This window comes from Leptonotus elevatus, chromosome 14 (assembly GCF_054856555.1).
Source record: "Leptonotus elevatus isolate MCC_2025b chromosome 14, RoL_Lele_1.0, whole genome shotgun sequence".
Taxonomy (NCBI): Eukaryota; Metazoa; Chordata; class Actinopteri; order Syngnathiformes; family Syngnathidae; genus Leptonotus; species Leptonotus elevatus.
The window spans coordinates 20,602,115-20,623,438 of NC_141252.1; the positions used below are offsets into that span (position 1 = coordinate 20,602,115).

The 21,324-nt window shown below is 39.3% G+C and overlaps 1 protein-coding gene across 3 annotated transcripts; it reads right to left on the reverse strand.

Annotated features, from left to right (window-relative positions):
- Positions 1 to 234: 234 nt before the first annotated feature.
- On the reverse strand, positions 235 to 19,663 carry gabrg1 (gamma-aminobutyric acid type A receptor subunit gamma1). 3 transcript variants are annotated; one of them, XM_086094996.1, is made up of 9 exons: positions 19,397 to 19,663; positions 16,000 to 16,160; positions 15,751 to 15,818; positions 13,581 to 13,801; positions 13,223 to 13,305; positions 10,818 to 10,955; positions 10,582 to 10,734; positions 9,251 to 9,453; positions 235 to 7,595 (listed from the first exon to the last, which is right to left on the reverse strand). In XM_086094996.1, exons 1-9 carry the CDS (start codon positions 19,465 to 19,467, stop codon positions 7,317 to 7,319), a joined length of 1,377 nt encoding a protein of 458 aa, XP_085951122.1. In that variant the 5' UTR covers positions 19,468 to 19,663; the 3' UTR covers positions 235 to 7,316. The 3 variants fall into 3 exon arrangements, with proteins under 3 accessions (XP_085951122.1, XP_085951123.1, XP_085951124.1); XM_086094997.1 differs by having other exon boundaries at positions 7,579 to 8,247; XM_086094998.1 differs by lacking the exon at positions 235 to 7,595 and having other exon boundaries at positions 9,303 to 10,297.
- Between the last annotated feature and the right edge of the window lie 1,661 nt (positions 19,664 to 21,324).

Below are 21,324 nucleotides of genomic sequence, written 5' to 3' on the forward strand. Positions count from 1 at the left end.
TCCCTCTTCCTGGCCACTTTGTCCAGGTGTTCCGGGGAAATTCAGAGGCGTTCCATGGTCAAGTCCTCATAGGATCCAATATGTTCTAGATCTTCATGATGAATTCTTCGAGTGAGACACGCCCGAAATAACATATCAAGGAGACGTCCATGATACATCTTAACCAACTCCTCCCGAATACTGCATGTGTTGGACTGCAAACATAAAATCTGACAAATACTGTAACACTTTGGGACTTTTTCCAGGCACTACTTTATTTTCTCACAGTGTATTGGGTAATCACAATACAATATGATACACATTTACAAAGGATAACATTCCAAATTGCTGACAAAAAATGTGTGTTATTGTGGCTTACGTTAAATGTAAAAATAATCAGTCGATTTATTGATTTGAAATACATAGGCCTTAGCTACTTACAAGTGATAGGATACAACGGGAATTTTGATAAACTGGTGGCACAGCGCAACCTAACAACACATTTGAATACTTTGAAAAGATGGGGAAAAAATACTTGACAAACATTTCAAACTATGGGCCCCATTTGCCAATCACTCACGTGGATTAAAGTCCTTCTAGTAAAAGTAAATGGCTGCCACAGTTTGGCTTAATGCTACCTGTACATTAGGAGAATTGTAGATTTGAAAAGACTCTTGGAAGGCTACCATCTCACACTAGCTCACATCTAGCATTTATTTGTTATGTGTAGGCTGAATTATTGTGTATCTTTGGAAAGGACGCTGTTGTATGTGAACATAAGTGGTGTCTTAAGCATCCTCCGTATAGAGATGATCTTTCAAACATTAGCGTTGAAAGACAATGGAAAGATTGTTATATGCTAGTTTCATATGTACCTTTAACTAGAAAGCAAAGCCTGGAGTCTCTGTCGCCAAAAAGCAAGAGTGCACTCAGTGAATTGGGCGATCAATTACTCCCAACAACCTCTCAAAATATTCACACACTCTCCTTTATTCTCAACTGTTTCTGACTGGCATTCCACTTCTTCCTTGACATGTTTTTGTGGTTCGCTTAAAAAAATATGCAGGATAGTATATTGTATGTGAGGCCTTAAAACCTGAAACAGGGTCACAGTTTTTCTTTTGCTGTGTTGCTGTTGCTCAGAAGTGCTCAGTTACTTAGTGTAGCTATGCGTGAGTAATTTGACATGACATTTAAAAGCACTCCTAGGAAGAGATTTAAGTGAACATTTTAAATCCCTTGGTTCAGTTAAATGAAAAAGCAACATTTGAAGAATTTGTCATATCAAAAATGTATACTCTATATATTTAAGACCATCCATCCGTAAGTTCTACAGAACGCATATGTGCATAATACCTACAGTCGATATGTTCTGTCTGTGTGTTCAAGACTCATGCAGGACAAAATATTTGGACTAATACTTTAATATTATACTTTTAACACTTTACAAAGTTGGATCATGCAGATTTAACATTCCTCTAAAGCAGGGGTGTCCACACCGTGTGAAACTGAGGACTATGTTGGGTACTGATTAATGCGAAGGGCTACTCGTTTCATACATTCTTCTGAAAAAACTAACAAAATGTACTCAAATTACCTTTAAATCTATGTAGGGGTGCGGGCGAATCGATTTTTAAACATCAATTTTTTTATGAAAATATTCAACAAAACGTCTTACTTAGGGTTAGGATTCACACATTTAGCATGGAAGAATGTTATATTAATGGAACATTAAACCTTAATATTTTATTTCAGTGCTGTTCAAACATGAAACAGACTGCAACCTGTTAAATGCAGTGGCTCACTTATAAGCCTGAATTTTCAGATAAATAAGTACATTTTCATACAAATCTTGCGTACATGTACAAGTTTACTGATTTGTATTTTCTAAATTTGAGTTTAAATTTTTTTTGCAATAATTAATTTATAGATTCTTATCGGGATTAATCAAATCAAATCGTGACATATGAATCGTGATACGAATCGAAAGGTAGTAGGCAATTCACACCCCTAATTCTATGTTATCTTTAATAATTAATGCAGTGACCCTAATGAGGATAAGTGGTGCATAAAATTGATGGCTGGATATTTATTTACAGTATGTGAAGACACTGAATCATGTTCATTATTTCTCCTGATAATTATCCATTTAAAGAAACTTACCACTGAAAATGAATTGTCCTTCATTCAATTAGGCAGAGTATCCAAACATTAATAATGCAAATATCAATGGCATCTGATTCCCTCAAAAGAAGTTTAAGGCAATTAAGTGTTAAAATAATAACATACCCTGCACAGCACCATCTTAGCCTGCTAAAGTCAGTGGGAAGGTACATTAGCAAGATCGACACCGACCCACCTGACACAGTGCTAGAAGATTATCTGGGAGACAGAAGCATCATACAATACCAATGCACGAGGGGCCGACATGATTTATGGCTCCTGGCTAAAGAAGGTAACTGCTCTCCATGAACGCCTGGCAGCACAAATGACCCACCCACAATGGCTAATCGTCATCATGAAGGACCCACAGAAGGGAATGACTCCATTAAACTACCAGCCGATAAACTGCCTCACCACCACATGGAGGCTCCTATCAGGCATCATATCAGCCAAAGTGAGTAGGCATATGGATCAATACATGAGAAGAGCATATAAAGGAATTGCTATTGCTAGATTAGGTCTCTTAATGATTTGATAGGTGACTTGAGCTAGGCCGTTGTCGCTGTGACCTGTCATGGTTTGGCGTCTTCCTGTCTATCTTATCCAGTTGAAATCAGTTAAGACCGTCACGTCATACATTTTCACTTGGGCTAGGCTGTGAAAGGGGCTAGACCCCTGTTGAACTGGGCTAATGGTCAGTTCAGTAGTAACACCAAGGTAGCCAAACACCAACTACTGTCTTGACAGGGCAATTGCCCAAGGCTGTAAAACCAGAAGCTCAAACCCGTGCACTACCTGGATTGACTACAATAAACTATATGATTCGATGCTGCACACATGGATACTGGAGTGCCTGGAACTGTATCACATCAACAGGATCCTAAGAACCTCCATCAAGAACTCAATGAGGCTGCACAATACAGCTCAAAGCCAGTTGCACAGGTGAATATCAAATTTAGCATATTCCAAGGAGATGCTCTGTCCCGGCTGCTCTTCTGCCTGCCCTGAACCCACTCAGTCAGATAATAACAAAGAGTGTCTTCGGGTACCAGTTCAGAAGTGGAACAATCATCAGACAAGTGTGACATTGACTCCGTAACTCACTTCACAAGGATACAATGAGATCAGAAAGTAATTTGTTAGATAAGTAAGGGCGAAAGATATCTAAGCGAGGGAAGATAATCACCAGGTAGGTATTGAACTACCTTAAGGCAGCATAACAGATGTGCAGGACAGACGACAAATACCTTGGAAATTCACAGGCAGATAGCAGCCATAAGGAGGCAGCTCGAAAGGTGGCCACGGCCAAATACCTAAGGGAGAGTGAGAGACAGATCCTGAATAGTCAGTTGAACGGCAAGAATAAGATCCAGGTCATTAGCACCTACGCTCTGCCAGCAATCAGATACCCCGCAGGCATAATACCCTGGCCACTGGAAGATATGTAATCCAGTGATATCAAGACAATAAAGCTCCATATAATACACGGAGGGTTCCACCCCAGTATCCCGAGCCTGTGTACAAAGCGGAAAAAGTGGGGCAGTGCACTAATGAACTTCTTTGGTACTATCTATGAGAAAACAATAGGCCTCCAAGAATACATCTAGATGATGCCCCCCAGGGTCGACCTGCTTAGCTAATGTCTCAGGCAACAGAAGTCCTGTATGGAGAAGGAGCCAGATGGATTGTCACAGAAAGACATGCCCTGTTGCTGTTCGGACTGGTAAGATCAGCGGGATTCGTATAAGATAGATTCTCGGGGGTTTGTGAACTCACAAATATCACGAGAATTCAATTTGCAGGCAAGGCTAGCAATCCCAAATGATAGCAGCATCCAGGAAAAGGAACTGAAAAAGCTAGATAAATACCAAAGACTGAAGAAAGAATTAAGGGAAAAGGTTGAGGGTAAAGGCAACAGTGGTGCCAGAAGTGATTGGGGCACTGGGGGCAGTATGGCTACGGCAGATACCAGGAACAACATCCAATATCTCTGTGCAGAAGAGCGCAAGACTGAAAACAACTAAGATCCTGTGCAGAACCCTCAAGGTACCAGACCTCTGATGGTAGAGGACCTGAGCTTGAAGGAGATTGACGAAGATTGATTTTATATATATAATATTTTACACTGCCTAATCAAATGAAAAACATATTTTCAGTGGTGTGTTGCTTTAAGATAGAAAACAAGTTTCATTATGCAATATTTTATATCTATACTAATCTCTGCAAGCGTTTATATTTTAAACTGATCATGTCTACAGTATTCCTAGGAAACCACAATTGTCCTTTGACCTATGGAATATTTTTATAGCAGGCTACTCATGTGGTCATTGGTGGCTTCTGGTGCCTGCTGATACCATGTTGGTGACCCCTGGTCTAAAAAGTAGGAGACTGGGATTCTTTAGTCTAATACTACCTGACCTAAACTTTAATTGAAAATAATTGTAAAGAGCTTAAATGCTATATAACTTAATTGCATGAAGGCTGTCCCAGCAGTATAAAGCTTCCAGAAAATTGTGTTTGGATGGATGGATGGATAGACAGACAGACAGACAGACAGACACACAGACAGACACACAGACAGATAATGTTTCCAATACATACACTTACAGACAAATTTTAGTAGGACAATACTGTTTCCCAAGAGGCGTATGCTTGCATTTTTTTAAATAGTGACTTTGTCTCATTTTAAATCATCATATATTATAATAAATACATATATTTAAAAAATAAATAAATGACTAAAAATCATTGGCCAATACCGTGTTCAACACAGAGAACAGCTGCAACAATTGCATAGCTTAGTGTCAGTTTTAATACATTCTTCCTTTGACATAAGAATGGCTGAAAAATAAGGGGCAGCTCAGGCTTGAGTTTTTCCACAAATTATTTAGCTATACATTTAAATATAAATTTCAATAATTGATCAATTTAGTTCTATTAAATTATGTCTTGACTTGTGACAATTGAGAAAATAGATTTGAAGTAGCTTTTTACCAGGATTTTCCGTTTTTGTGAATTAAATGGGGAATTGTACGGAGCCCACAAGGGGACATCACGAAAATATTTTTGATAGCAATATAATGCAATGCTTTGCAATATGACACAATGCTATAGCGTTATATGGCAATACTATTGCGTTATATTGATATAACTATTGCATTATAACGCAATAATTTGCAATATAAATGCAAAACTATTGCGTTTTAACGCGATGACTTAAATTTTTTTTCTTATTGTGAAATAGCTCAAATTATTTGCAAGCGAAGGAGAAATTCCACTTCCGGGTCATTAAACAGGCTTGGCAGGCATTAACACCACAATTGTTTGATTAATTCACTTCTAGTAAATATCCATCCATCCATCCATTTTCTTAACCGCTTGTCCTCACAAGAGTCGCGAGGTGCTGGAGCCTATCCCAGCTGGCTTCGGGCAGTAAGCGGGGTACACCCTGAACTGGTTGCCAGCCAATCGCAGGGCACACAACCATGAACAACCATCCACACTCACAACCACAATCACACCTATGGACAATTTGGAGTGTTCAATTAACCTGCCATGCATGTCTTTGGAATGTGGGAGGAAACCGGGGTACCTGGAGAAAACCCACGCAAGTATGGGGAGAACATGCAAACTCCACCCGGGAAGACCGAAGCCCGGACTCGATCTCACGTCCTCTGCACTGGGAGTCAAACGTGCTAACCAGTCACCCACCGTGCTGCCTCTTCTAGTGAATATATATAATAATAATAATAATAAAATAAATATAATTATGTATTGCAAAATAACTATGTTATTTTTAGAGGGGAATGCAAGATTTCCACATCCGGGTCATTTGCGCTAGCGCATGGATGATGGTTTGGAGTGATTTTTACGATCTAGAGATGTCCAAGGCGAGGTCTTACTTCGCATGAAAAGGCATAAGGTATGTACGAAATGATTAATTAACTAAAAGTGAATTAACAAGGCAATTGTGGTGTTGATAATAGTCAAGCCTGTTGCTAATGACTCAGAAGTGGAATTTCGTGATGTTCCCTGCTGGGCTTGGTAGAATCAGTGTCAGAACTCAAACATTTTATGTTTTTCTATAATTCTTCATTAATGATAGCAAATTTCTCTCTGAGGTTTAGATTTTTGATAAACTGTTCCCAAACTTTCTGCAGGAGATTTGCTATTAGCAATATCATATGGACTGTTCAAGCACATTTTTTTTTTAACTACAGCCAGCTCCAGAGTGATGTGTAGTACTACAACAACATTAGTTAACAGGAAACACCAACGTGTTAATAATATACTTGAAAGAATAAATAATAGGCTCGAAAGTTATAGTGATGAAACTACTACATGTGGCATGTAAACGGATTAGACCATTGCCTTGAAAAACACTTGTTTGGTTTAGAGTGCTTGCAGTTACCACATTCCATTTTTTTATTATGTGAAATAGGATTAGCTTGAGCTGTTTATTTATTTTGCCCTTGACGATTCGCTGGTAGCTTGTTAGATTCGCCACAATTAAAGTTTTGCTTAATTTGGGGTTTTGTGTTTGAGCTGCTTTATTCACTTATCAGTCACATGTATATATTGCAAATGTTTTTCTTGTTTACATGTCTGACCAGTAAGACAGAGCAATTTCACATGATTTGTTATGTTGTTGTTGTTTTGTTCACTTGGAAATGTTGTTGCGTGAACATGAACCAAACTTTGATTACAAACCAATCAGAGTAACCTTATTGAAGATTTGAAAGTGCCCTAAGTATGCTGTTGAGCATTTGTATAATAGTTAAGATAACATTGGGGAATGTAGAAATTTTAAATATAGTATGCTAATCCAGATCAGATGACAGTTACTTTCATAAGTGTGATTTGCCATTCAAAAAAAGTTGTCAATCATTCTTATGTACAATCTTGAGAAAAAACACACAGCTTTATATGTGTGGACCATTCTTGTTTTCATTGGCCATGATGCAGGACATCATCAACAAATAAACATAACAAAGCAGACATAACCTGGGACCAGAGTAAATTTTTCAGTTTGTAATAATCTAATGAGGCAGTTTGAAGTTATTTTATAGTATTTGTTAGCAACAGGATCAATATTACTACTATAAGAATAGCTCATTCCCTGCAAAATGCATACGCATACAAAACTCCAAGCATCCTTACTTGATGTACTTGTTTTATAGATAAAGATAACCTATCCAATAAACCAAATTAAAAAGGCCAAATGCTGTAGGGAAGAATATTCGTGAGTAAGAATCTATCTTACTCACTCGCACATGCATCCTGTTTTCTCGCCAGGCACCTGAGCGACAGTCATCAAAGCAGCAAAAGAAGCTTGTACAGTCCTTTCCATCCAAACAATCGTAGGCATAGTCATCCTCGTCATGATAGTGCATAATGTTGTTCATTTGCAGCAGGGATGGTCCAGGACGGATATTGACCATACTAGATGGTTTCTGTTATAAAACAAAGCATTAAAAGTAGGCATTTTTCACAATATAATCCAAGACCCCAAAATCTCAGAACATTATTTCTCTCTCAGACACGTTTTCTTTGAGGACAAAGCATGTTAGGACTGCTTGTTAAGCTGTTATGGAGGAGTGCTAAAAGCTAGCGGGCTAGCCTCCGCACGCAACTTGTAAGTAAACATTTCAGTAATTCCCATCACGAACCACCCACAGTTTTACTCTTGAAACACCATATTACCAATATCATTTGCTAAACGTCTCACTGGAAATAAAAATAATACAATACTGTATTGGTTCGGTCACACTCAGGGCTACTGTTGTTTTTTAGCACACAAATGCGCATTAGCACACATGACCTCGCGGGCGCGCCTATTAGTCAGCAGAAGAGGACATTGGCTTATTTTTTTAGGACATTGGCAAGGAAGATGCGATCATTGGACAAGATCGAAATTATTTTGAGGGATTGGTCGATCACCGATCGGCAAAACTTGAGGAAATCGTACCCCTAGTCTAAAAATCTAAGTTACAATTACCACTATAAGAATGACTGTAGTTGTTACAAGCTGCGCTTTCAGACAAACTCCAAGCCACCAGCATGAGTCAGAAGCCGCTCGGCGTGAAGTGGCCGCCACCGCCGGACCTAGGAAGCAGTTCATTGAATCAAAACGTGCAAGGTGATGTTTCACCTTCAAGAGGCGCTAGTCCTTAGTACAGCCTCCTGAGTGCGCAGGAGAAAAGATGCTTAAGTCTCTGGGAGAATACGCACACTGCTAGATTTGACTAGCCTGGAAATCCAGACTCACTCGCGGCTTTTGGTCAACCGCCCTATCAGTTGCATTTCTGAGCTAACAGACAGTGGAATGAAGCAATGAGCGGACGTGACGTCAGAAAAGCTCTGCTTTAATATTCAAACAGCGTTATAAATCAGTAAGCTCGCCGTTGTTGAAACGACGTCATGCAAATAGACGAATTTGATTGGCCGGCCTGTTTTCGGTTGGTGCCGAATCGCTGTCTGTGGACACCTGTCCAGACTTTCTTGAAAAAGAAAGTGGGTGTGGCTTGCCAGGCTAAGGTTTGACAGGGGACACCCTCATTTAAATATCACTTCATTCATACATTTCATGAAGGTGCGTAAGTGACACAATTAGGTCGATGGGAAAATCTACGCAGCCAAAGAAGTGCGCAGCAGCATGCCATTTCTGACACCCCAGAGAATATGCCCCCAAGTCATTTACTGTAAATTGTGATACATTCACTCCTGCCCTCTGATCATTGTTGCTGATGACACTCAATAACAGTTGATTTTTTTTTTTAGGCTTCTTTACAACCCTTATAATATATTTGGCTCAACTCCTGCTATTTTACATAATTTAACTGGTCGTTGTCTGTTACTTAGTACACCTGTGGTTTATTTATTTTCAATGCTATTTCAAATAGTTGCATTGGTTACGGCCATTGTTTGAGCTGTGGCTCTGATTGATTTTGCCTCTTCTCTCTGCCTCACAATGGTTTTTCACCTATGGACAGCTAGCTCTCTTGTTTCCATGTTGGTTACATCTCTAACTACTATAACCTCCCTCCTTCTGACACATTCTTTTTCACTCACATTTGTTTCTTATATAAGAGCAGAGAGTGTTACCCACATGTGTGTTATTCTTGGCTTTGGATTTTTTGGTCTGTCTGTTGCTGGTGAAGTAATGCAGTGTCCCATACTCCATCAGAGCAGCGAAGGTGAATATGAAGCAGACAGAGACAAACAGGTCCATTGCCGTAACATATGACACCTTGGGCAAGGACTTTCTGGAGATGGTGCTAAGAGTTGTCATGGTAAGCACTGTGGTGATACCTGAAAGTGATACCACAGAAATTATTGTTAGCTGAACCTTGTTACACTTAAAATGGTATTTAATTGCAAGGCTGCAGCGAATTTTGACCACAAGTGGTAAGAGTGGTTTAAGATATCCATCCAGCCATTATCTACAGTTTAACCGGAGTCGGCTCACGGGGGCAGCAGCTTTAGCAGCGAAGCCCAGACTTCCCCCTCCCCAGCCACTTCGTCTAGCTCCCGAGGGGGACCCCAAGGCGTTCTCAGGCCACCTGAGAGACCTAGACTTTCCAGTGTGTCCTGGGTCATCCCCGAGGCCTCATGCTGGTGGGACATGCCTGGAACACCTCTCCAGGGAGGCAACCAAACCAGATGTCCGAGCCAACTGGCTCCTCTCAACTTGGAGGTGCAGCGGCTCGACTCGAGTACCTCCCGGATGGCAGAGCTTTTCACCCTATCTCTAAGGGACAGCCTGGACAATTTGTGGAGGAAACTCATTTAGGCCGTTTGTGTCTTGAAGAACGTAGATCGACCGGTAAATCGAGAGATTCGCCTTTTGTCTCAGCTCCTTCTTTATCACAATGGATTGATACAGAGTCCGCATCACAGCAGACGCTGCACCGATCCACCTGTTGATCTCCTGCTCAATCCTGCCCTCACTCGGGAACAAGACCCCAAGATACTTAAACTCCTCCACTTGGTGTAGGATCTCATCGCCAACCCGGAGAGGGCACTCCACCCTTTTACGACTGAGGACCATGGTCTCGGATTTGGAGGTGCTGATTTTCATCCCAACCGCGTCACACTCAGCTCCAAACCGCTCCAGCGAATTGGAGGCTTGAAGAAGCCAACAGCACCACATCATCTGCAAAAGGCAGAGACGCAATGCTGAGGCCACCAAACCAAACCCTCTCAACGTCTTGGCTGCACCTAGAAATTCTGCCCATACAGGTTATGAACAGAACCGTTGACAAAAGGCAACCTTGGCGGAGTCCAACCTTCACTGGAAACAAATCCGATTTACTGCCAACAATGTGGACCAAACTCTGACACCCGTCATAGAGGCTTAAAATATTCAAGGCTTAATTATTTCTAGCACAGTTGTTAAGTAATCTGATAAACACTTTAAAAAGAAAGACTACATTGAACCTAATGATGTGCGAGCTGGGACGGCGTCCTTGTTAATCCAGAAAGAGACCCAAGAGAGGACCACAATCATACTGCATGGAATGTAGGTCTGGATGGTGAAATAACCCATCCTCCGACTCAGGTCAAAAAAGATAGTCATGATGACATATTCTCCTGACAATAAAGCAGAAACATTGTATTACATTTGGTAGGGCATTAGAGCTAATGAGAAAACAAAAGTCAATGTAGTTTCCTACCTGATTGGGTGTGTGCCACATCAGAAGTATTTCTCATCCCTACAAATGCAAACTGGTAAAGTCTCCAATATCGCTGGTCTGCCACCTCCACTGCTCGTCTTTGCCAGCGGTATAAAATCTCATTCCGAGGGTAACCATCTATGCGACAAGCCCCCCGCGACACAGATACCACCAGAGAAAAAAAAGACAGATCAATAATTAATCTAGCAGGAAGTAAAATTAAAAAAATCTTTTCATTTACAGAAGAGTACTGTGACAGAATTCAAAACAGCATTCAAGATGGCAACTGACAAGTTCAGACTCTTAAAATTCTATCAAACGAGCATAATGACTTAATTGAAAGAAAAATAAAGGGAAGGAATTGCCACACATTTAATGCCTGTCCCAAAGTTTAGGAAAAGTGAGGCTAATGCAGAATGAATTGAGCAAAATTTATTATTCAGTGACGTGTATGCACAAGACTAGCTCTGGATAAGAAAAGCTTCTTCACCAAACAAATCTTGTTTTTTAAAGATGAGACAGACGTTAGACTTTTTTACGACGGCATATTAGGGCCGCGTACAAATATATATATATTTTAGAGGGTGTGGGCAATATTCTGAGAAAAAAGCTTGCAAATTTGCGCGTGAAAAAAACTCAGACACTTAGGAGAAATACAAGTATCGTACGACTTGGATGCCAATACTTTTTGGTCGGGTTTTCAAATAAGGAGATATTAATTGCTTTAGCAGAGATTAACCATATCGTTAAGCATTCTCACTTTGAAGTGTTGGGTGCTGCCAGCGACAAAGACGCCTCACTTTGCAAAGGTCCACACAAGCATTTAAGTTAATTTATTAAAATGTATATTTACTTGTACATTTATGCTTGCAGAATTATTATTTACACATTCATACATTTTGGTATTTTTTTTGTACAAGTAGCTAAGTTGATGTGTCAAATCCGCTGGTGTCTGTTGTAACGAATATTGCCCGTCACCCTCAATTATTCCATTTTATTTGCCTTTTTAAACATTTCCCCCTGGGGAATGTGTGTGCGTGTCTTAACTCTGTGTTTTCAGTTCAAAAAGGACTCTTTGAGTTTCCCTCCAGCAGGGACTGGATTTCGTTTTATAACCCCCAGGAAACGCATATCACAGCTCCGACAGACCTGAAAGCCTGTCTGATAAGTAGTCACCAGACCATCTTTTATGGTCTCGTCTATCCACAGGAATTAGTTTTTCTTTTAAACTATGCCCCTTGGAAGTTACATGGTACAACAGTGCCCTCCAGCGGTCACTATTGGTTATCCTCAAGAATCCTGCCGCTCCTAATTAATCTGAAGTCTACATAATTCGGGACATACACGGACTCTATGTACTGGACTGACATCAAGTGACTCCTGTTGTTTATTTTTGTACACAACCTGTATGTCTATCTCAAATGAATGATGTGTGTAATTTCTGTAGCCACCTAAGTTTAGCTAATTAGTAAGCTTAGCGGATTCAATAACTTTATGATCGCGGGAATGTTTGAAATGTGTTCAGAATGATAAATGAAGCATCTGGCTTGTCAATTCTGATAAAAAAATTATCAAATACTATCCCAAAAGCTTGGTCTCAGTCAACGGAAGAGGCGGGACCACACTGCCGGCCCCCTGGTTACACAGTTTAAAAGCCAGCGCGCGAAGGAACTTCTTCCTCTTTTCCTGCAACTCTTCCCCTCTCCTTCACCCTATGAACTGCTCAAGGACTCTCTCTTTTCTGCAACTCTTCCCTCCTCTCTTCATCTCACGTCTGGCCCCAGGAACTCTCTCTGCTCCTCCTTTTTTTCTCGGAATATAGTCCCCACCCTCTCGAAAAATATATATATATATTTATACGTGGCCCTAGTACGCGTCATACTTTTTAGACTTTATTGCCCCCAAGGGGCAATTTTTTTCCACATACACGTACATGTTCAAGAGTTTCAAGTATTTCAGCTTTTTTTTTGGGGGGGGGGGGTATATATTTACGCTCATTTGCTGAATTTCAATTTAAGGGCAATGCACCAAACATCAATCATCTCCATGAAATGGTATTTGCATTTTTCACTGGCATGTGGACAAGACATGAGAGGATGAAGCACAAGAGACAAGTGAAGGGTGACACAGACAGCATGAATCAGACTGTAGAGGATGTATAATTCATTAAGTCTGTCAGTGCAAATGGTACGAGGTGATGTCTTCTCTCCTTTGGCAGAGCAAATGATAGCTTGGAACAGGCTTTGAGAGGGCAGCTTAAAGCAGATGGATCTTTTGGCAAAGAGAAGATATGGGCTTAGCCTGTACGGTAGCCCACTGAGAAGCCGCTATCGCCAGGCAAGGTAAAGAATTTAAAGTCAAGATGACGGGTTTAGAATGGGAGGGGGAGACATTTGACCACCTACAGCTTGAAAACTCCAGCGGACACGAGTGCTCATCCATTGGAAAGTTATGCAGCTTAAGGTAACACTCCGCATTAATAGTCAACCTGACAAAAACAAAATTGTGACAGAGAAAAGGCAAGTCTCATAATTTTTTCCCCTAACAAGTATGACTGAGCATAATACTCATAATAACCAGCAAATGCAGAATAAATTGTGATCATATCATGCTTGGACAAACTGTGGTCACCTAAAATAGAACAAATACAGATGCACACACTGAAGCAGAACAAACAACAAATATATTCTGAGTTTACCAGTTTAATGCTGCAAAGGCTCCAACAATGATTAGCAAACTTGTTGCATTGCTGTCTTTACTTACCTCAATGTGTACATCACTCTACCATTGCTCCACAGCCTCAGTAGGCGGTTTGGCGTGGTGATCCAATGCGCGTCTGATTTCCTGGAATTTCTGAAGAATGTGTCGGGAATCCAGATTTTGCCTACCATGTTACTGTTGAGCATAAGAAGCTTCATTGAGCTGTTGAACTTCAGTCTACCATCATACCATGTCTGGGCAAAGAAGATATCAATGGTGTATTCCTGTAAAATATGTAGAAAAAAAATATACCAATGCTAATATACCAACTCATCTTTCAAATTAACTTGGGAATAAGAACTTGAACGGAATTCATGATTGAAAGCATGATAAGGCTGCCTAAATACAGTATTTAATAGGGATGAGCGAGTACAGCACTATCAGTATCTGTTCGATCATCTAAATCATAGGTGTTAAACTCCGGTCCTCGAGGGCCGCAGACCTGCAGGTTTTGGAGGTTTCCCTCTTCCAGCACAAGCTGATTCAAATCAGAAGGATCGTTATCAGGCTTATGCAGAGCTTGCTGAAATTATCTGTATCTGTATTCGGATTGGCCGTGGTTTAACTAGAGGCAGGCGTGGTTTAGCAAAAATGGGTGGGGCTTACATCAATATTACTATATTTTTGTATGGGAAAAAAATAATTCAAATCAATGCTTTTGATCACAAAAGAAGAACTATTTTTTCCAAAAATAAAAATTAAACTCAGAAAATGTATGTGTATGAATAACTATTTACACAACAGTCTGATAATTGAGATTCACTTTTTTTTCACAATAGTAAGGGAACTATTTAGATTTTTTTTTTTAATGACTCAAAACAGGAATCTTTTTAAGTGTATATTTACAGAAGAGTCTGAAAATGAATATTCACCGTTTTTGATCACAATAGTAAATAAACTATTTACAGAACAAGTTTTTTATAAACTCGGAAAAATACTGCTAAATACAGCTCGTACATGGGAAATAATGAACTATTATGTGAATGAACAAGAGTTACATAGTAACACAGATTTATTTTTCTATCGTTTTTTATTATTTTGTTTTCAATGTTTAATTTAATTTTCACTATACTTAACATTATTATAGGGTGTTAGGCTGTGTGTGTAAAGCTTAATTTGCAATATTTTTTATGGACTGCAGTGGGGGAAAAATATCAAATTTATATTGATTCATAGAGTGTTCAGCTGTTCATGTGTATAAGTCCTTTTACCAACTAAATAAAAACAAACTTAGGCAGCTCGTGTGAGAGACTGACGCAACACGAACCAGCCCTGCCTTGTCAAGAGTGCTGCAGCTGCGCATACCACATCACTTGTCAAACATTGTTGTGGCAAGTGAAAATTAAAGTAGAATATAGTAGGCATGAATGGCTGCTGATGAAATAGGCTTGTAGAAGTCCATAACATAATAATAAATGGGCCCTTTTATAAATGTAATAGGCCCATAAAGCAATAACTGACCAATAACATAATAAAAATCCCGAACTTATAACATAACAACTTTTGGCTGTTGGCACCCTCACATATGCTCATGAACTGTGGGTCGTGACCATAGGCGAGGGTGGAAATGTAGGACGCAGTAACAAACGGCCCAAATGAGTTTCAGGTTTGCACCTGCCTTTCGTACGTGGTGTATAAAGACACAAAATCTGTCACTACAATTTGTCTCAACTTTGATTAATCACATTGCTCATGCTAAATTAATCTATTTGTATTGCAGCTATTGAGTTTGTACCTGGTTCGTCGACCAGCTTCCATGTCTGTTTGTATGAGCATTCAAAATTGCAAAATTGTTTTGTGTACACAAAAACTCTGTGTGGCAACAGTCTGTCTCTGCATATAACCAATGTATGGATGAATATTTATTTCACACATGTTAAAGTACCTGTCTTCGTTTATGTATTCGTTTTTTTCATTACCGACACCACACTTGTTTAACAAGAGTGATCAGAATATGTAACCAAGTTTTCAGACCAAGTCGAGGTTAAAATCTCCTGCTACTATTGATAGCATTTCACCTTTAAAAAAAAAAAAAAATGCATTACAGTTAAGAACCTCAAAAGCCATTGTGAAAGGTGAGTTTTTTTCCAAATATAATGAATCGATGTTGGATCGTGGTTGTATTTTGAAATACCATTGTACAGTAAATGAAAATGAGAAGAAACAGTCTCACCATATTGATAGGGTCGACTGGTCCAATGCTGTTGACGTACACTGCTGTTTCAATCACAGTTGGCCTCACTAAACAAATCAGAGCATTTATGATAATTTAACATCAGAATTACAGAATTTCGTTTGTATTTCACTAACATTTTTATAAATGTCACAGCAACCTGTTCATGTCAGCTTGAATTTCCACTTATTACTGTTCTTAGTGTTTCAGGTATAGGATATACAAATAAATAGGATGAGTTTTACTTACCCCCAATGTCAGGTCGTAGTTTGTTGTCATAGCCTTGCAGAAGTTTATTAAGTATCATTGTAACGTCACTTTCATAGACCTTTGGAGACAAGACCCAGGTCTTATTAATGGGTACATCTTCGTAATCTTCCTCCTCTTGTTTACCAGGCTGAAGGGCTGCACTGCAAAGAACCAAGAAAATATGGCACAAAATATTACTGTATACAACAAAATATAGGCACTACTGTATGTGCATATAGAGTAATGCAAGAACTAAAAGCTTCGTAATTACACAAACACATATTGGGGTAGCATGCAAAAGTCTTGGGCCACCCGTAGTTTTTTAAATTGTTGTTTTTATAGCCTTGAATGAAGGACCCTTAAAGTTTTACTTGGCTCAGGCTGGCTGTACGCACTTCTCTCATCACCGACTGTGAGTAGTTGGAGATCGCGTCGCACCAGCTAACTAGTGAAGCTTTGGCGGCTATGTTGTGGAGTTGTTCCTCTTACTGCGAACATATGCTGTTCAACATTCCCACAACTAATGGTAAATGGACTGCTTTTTATATAGCGCTTTAACTACATCATATGGTGCCCAAAGTGCTTTACAATTTAAGCCTCACATTCACTCATTCACACACACATTCATACACCAATGGCTGACTGCTGCCATGCAAGGCGCTGTCAAGTCCATCGGGGTTAATTAGTCGGGTTTCCATCCAATTGTTTCAAATTTTTTAAGCGAATTTACTGAAAATGCGCATAACGGACATGCGATTTATTTTTCCATCTGTTCTTTTGCTAATATTGAGAGGGGACTCCATAGCTGTAGGTGGCGGTATACACCATAGAGATGTGATCCACCCGTAACTTAAAAACTTGCCTTTCTTGATAAACCGTAGCGTTTCTTATCTGTTTTCCATCTAAAATGGCATTAATATTCACTTCTTTAATTAAATCCAAAAAGATTTCTGTTTTGTCGTCCCCCCCAAACATAACTTACTTTATCGTCCGACATTACTTTGGGACTACAAACGTATGTGTGACGTAATATCCGGTCAAAACATGTATCCAGTCTTGCCAGCGGTTATTCGCAAAACCTGTTTCCATAGCCAAAATTCACATTTTCCTTTTTTGGGTGGATGGAAACTAGTGATGCACCGAATATTCGGCCACCGGAAATTTTTGGCTGAAAATGGCTATTTTTTGCCATTTTCGGCATTAGCCCGGAATAAATTAAAGCCGAAGGAATATGGCCGAAATAGGATGTTGTGGTGACGAAAGCAAAAAAACGCTGCAAGCAATTGTCTGTTTGAATTAAACAGCGAATGCGGGGGGTGAATGTAAGTCTTTTCTTCTCACTGGCTTTTCACCGTGTGAGTTTTCACCGGTTAGTCGCAGCAGCTCCCGGGGGTCATTGCGCATACCGGAGGAGAGGGGCGTCGTTTGGTGTACAACAATTAAGAGGGTCGAAAAAAGACAGAACAGCAGTACAGGTGAGCCACTCTTTCTCCTGCAGCGCCTTCCCTTTTTTAATTTTTATTTTTTTATAAGAGCCCCTTGAACGCTTCCACTTTTTCACCAGCATCCCGGAGGCCGTGCTAAATACTTCAGCTAATGCTAGCACTATTGCTATCAACAGTTTTGAAAACGGAAACAATTAACGCTATCTCCGGGTGGCTACAGACCTGTACAGGATGCTGTGTGTGGCTTTGTAGTTATTTTTAAACTTTGGTGAATATGTGAATGTGCGGATTTTAAGTGCTCCGCACCTTGTCCCGCCGCACGCATCCGTGCCTGCCTGTGCAAACTACATTGACTATAAAGTGCAATCGCACCGCCAGAAAATGCTCAACCCTTGTTTGGTGTTTTATGTACCATTAGCCAGCATGTCTGCGATGTGGGCACATTTAAATTTATATTGTGCTTCGTTAAAATGCCAGTGCTAATTGCTCAGTTCATAGTTTATAATAAGTTTTTTTTTCATTCATCGGTCCAAAAATGAATTAGTTCAGTTTTTTAAAAACAATTTTATTATTATTATTATTGTTGTGATTGTTTAGTTTTACAGTAAACTCCAACGTTGGTGTAATTATAGATGCAGAATTACGACGCTCCACGTTTACCACGCAAGCAACACAGAGCTGCTTTCATCAGGCAAGCATGCATCACATTTTGATGACATATGTATGTGCCTTGTGACCTATCCCGCCTAATGCAGGCTCTGTGTTTTTATTTACCCAGGTTTTCTGTTGTTTCTTGGCTGGAACCACGTTAAAGCAGAGCGTATATTGCACTGCAAAATAATAGGCAAATTAATAAAGGGTCATTCCAGAATTGGAGTACGTTTCACATCGCACCCATCAAATTTTAAATACTGTAATTTACAAACAAAGTAGTAAGAGTAAATTTACTTGTTCCAAGACCAGCTCCCCCCCAAAAATGCTCAAAAATAGGTTTAAAAACACCAAATAAGTCTGGAATACCCCTAAAATGCAATTTTTCTCCTGCAAACTGACCAAATTGAATCTCAAATAAAACTGTTAAAATGAAATTTTTATTTCTTTACTTTTTTTCTTTGTTTTATTGCTGCCTCTTCCAACTGTGGGAGCATTTTTGTTCATAAACATAATATTTCAAATAATAATTATTATTCATGGAACTATTGTCCTACAACATGCACGCAACCCTGTTACCATGACCTTTTTAGCATGGTAGATGAAGAAGAAAACTGTGGATCAAATGATATGGACTTGACATCATCAAACAGTTTTCCAAAAGAATGGGTAGAGCAAAGGCATGCCCACTCTTCTATTTTTCATATATTTTTTAGAATATATGTAAGTAATTAGAACATTAAATGACAAGAAGTTCATTGGGCAATCCTCAGAACAAGCACTGATAATGTTTTGATGAATTCTTAGTTTTGGTTCTACTGTATTCACAAATATAGTTGCTGCCTTATCGTGTTGTGTGAAATTCGCAGAAAGAAAAGAAAATGTATCATGCTTAGCTAAGACACATATATCAACTGTTCTTTAGGATTGCAAGTTCAATAGCCATTATTTTGCATGGTCATTATGCGCTATAGTAGGCCTGTCCTTACCTGGACTCAAGCCATCACCATGTATGCTGCTGAGAAGTTGTTGTCCAGTCAACGGGTAATAATGAAGACCCCCATCATATGACATTACACTTTCTACAGCCTAAGGCTAATGGTACACAAAAATACTGAACAGGAAGAAAAAAAAACTGTTTACTTTAACGACCAAGTAAATCTAGAGCGTGACATTTTTCAAATTTTGCTGCCTTTGATAACACTGCACTGTAATTGCAGACAGAAAGCTGCAGTCCGATGCATTTTTCAACCTTGACAAACCCCCGATGTTCACATGGTGGCACTAGGATGCACACTTACCAGATTCCAAGCACAGCAAAGAGCACACACAGGCTCATAGCATGCACAGCCCTAGCAAACAGAAGCTTCATTTATGACCCCGACTTGTTTCCAAGGAAACCAAGAGGGAAATTGGAGCTGTCTATCAGGAGGTCTCTTCTAAATTCGGAAGATTCTGGTTAGATGTTGCGTTGACGTGATGAGAAAGGTACATCCATGATCCGTGTTGAGGAGGCGACAGACAAGGAAAAAGGAGGCGGAGGGAGTATGTTGCTAGGGGCTGCTCCAGCTGCTCTCTTCCATCTACTGTGCCTGTCGGTACTGGATTCTCATCTACCATTGGACTCTTAATGTAACCAATTGTTTTTTATTCAAGGGAAACCGAAAAAAACAAAACTCATTTAGTTTAAGTGCAAGATGTAGCCAGTGTATATATTTTTTTTAATGCCAAACAATTAGTCTGTAAATTAAATTCATCACCATTCATCAGTATGAAAGGTGCATAGAGAATTCTAAGATGGAAAGCTCAGCTGATGACACAACATGCATGAATTCAGTTAGTTATCAGTTTTGAGCAGTTTACAAATAGAACAATGTGTACAGTAATTGATCAATTGTGTCGTGAAGTAGTGTTAATTTTATCGGGTATTTTTAAATTGAGTCTCAGTTTTAGTCCAGTTCCAATCACGCTTGTTAGTTTTTAACATACAGATTGGCAGACAAGATTTTACAAAATCATATAATTTTCATCTCAATTTTGTTCATGAACATAGATTTTAGTCCAGTTTTTATTAAGTGAAGTACATTTTCATCCCGTCATCAGTCGACAAAATGCATACTGATTTAGTCCCAGTTATTGTTTATTAATGAGGGTTTTAGTCTAGTCTAGTTTTAGTCTGGTGAAAAATGTGTGTTGACGATATTATTTTTGTTATTTTGTCAGAAGTGGATTTAAACCTTGTCCCTCTTGGTCCTGTTAGAGTAGACAATATTAAGTATTGTACTCTTTGCGTGTTCAATTAACTGAATGGTGAGATCCTGGTGAAGAAGTCCCTTTGCAAAGGTAAATAATTATCAGAAGCTTCTGAGGACAAAAGGCTGATGACACTGAAGCCGTGTTCTATCAGGTTGTCTGTCTCTCCAACGTGGGGCATCAATACTTATTCAGAAAAGTGGGAGACTAGAAGTCTCCTCCCATCAGCCCACAACACACTGTTTACAACTCAGTATAAACAAGAGAATCCCCCTTCTTCTCCCATCAGCAAGTTCCCATAGCTATAAATCAGATTAGAGAGAAACAATCACACATCCGCCTGTCTCTTCCGAAAGAGACAGATACCAGACACATATACTCCCTTATTTTCTCAGGAGTGTGAGACACATAAGAATGCTATTCATTGAGCCATACTGAGTTAACTAAATCCAAAACGGCTAAAATATAAATTGAAACTGAAAAACAATGTTAATAACTTAACAATCCCTCATTTGAGCTCATGAGAGCTCAACACATTAAAACATTTTTTTCAATGGTTGTGTGATAAAAATAATTATCCTTAAAACATCCCTTTAGCAAAAGAGGAGGTAGTTTAGCAATCATATGACATTAAAAAACAATTTGATACATTTAAAAGATTTTTAGTGGAATAAGCATAGCATATGTGAGGCTTAACATAAAATGTTGTTCATTAAAAAGTGTCGCAATGTATCGGCAGACGAATATGTGTTCTTTGAGGCCATCTTGTGATGAAGTTTTGTTGAATGAAAAAAGTGACGCAATAGTTCTTTCTCTTCTTTAAGAATCTGGGGTAGACTACCCAAATTCTTCGATTTGTCACCGGGATTATTCTGCCCGAAAATGTGACTTCTTCGTGGAATGATTGCCCAAGAAAAGGCACTTGACTTGATCCGTTGAATGATGTCAAAACGATGTTGAATGATGTCGAAACGGC

Coding starts and splice junctions, on each gene's coding strand:
- gabrg1 (XM_086094996.1), bottom strand. CDS start 19,467: ATGAAGCTTCTGTTTGCTAGGGCTGTGCATGCTATGAGCCTGTGTGTG. Junction 13,306..13,580: donor AGAGTGATGTACACATTGAG/GTAAGTAAAGAC, acceptor TGTTTTTGTCAG/GTTGACTATTAATGCGGAGT. Junction 7,596..9,250: donor AAGCCAAGAATAACACACAT/GTGGGTAACACT, acceptor GTTTTATAACAG/AAACCATCTAGTATGGTCAA.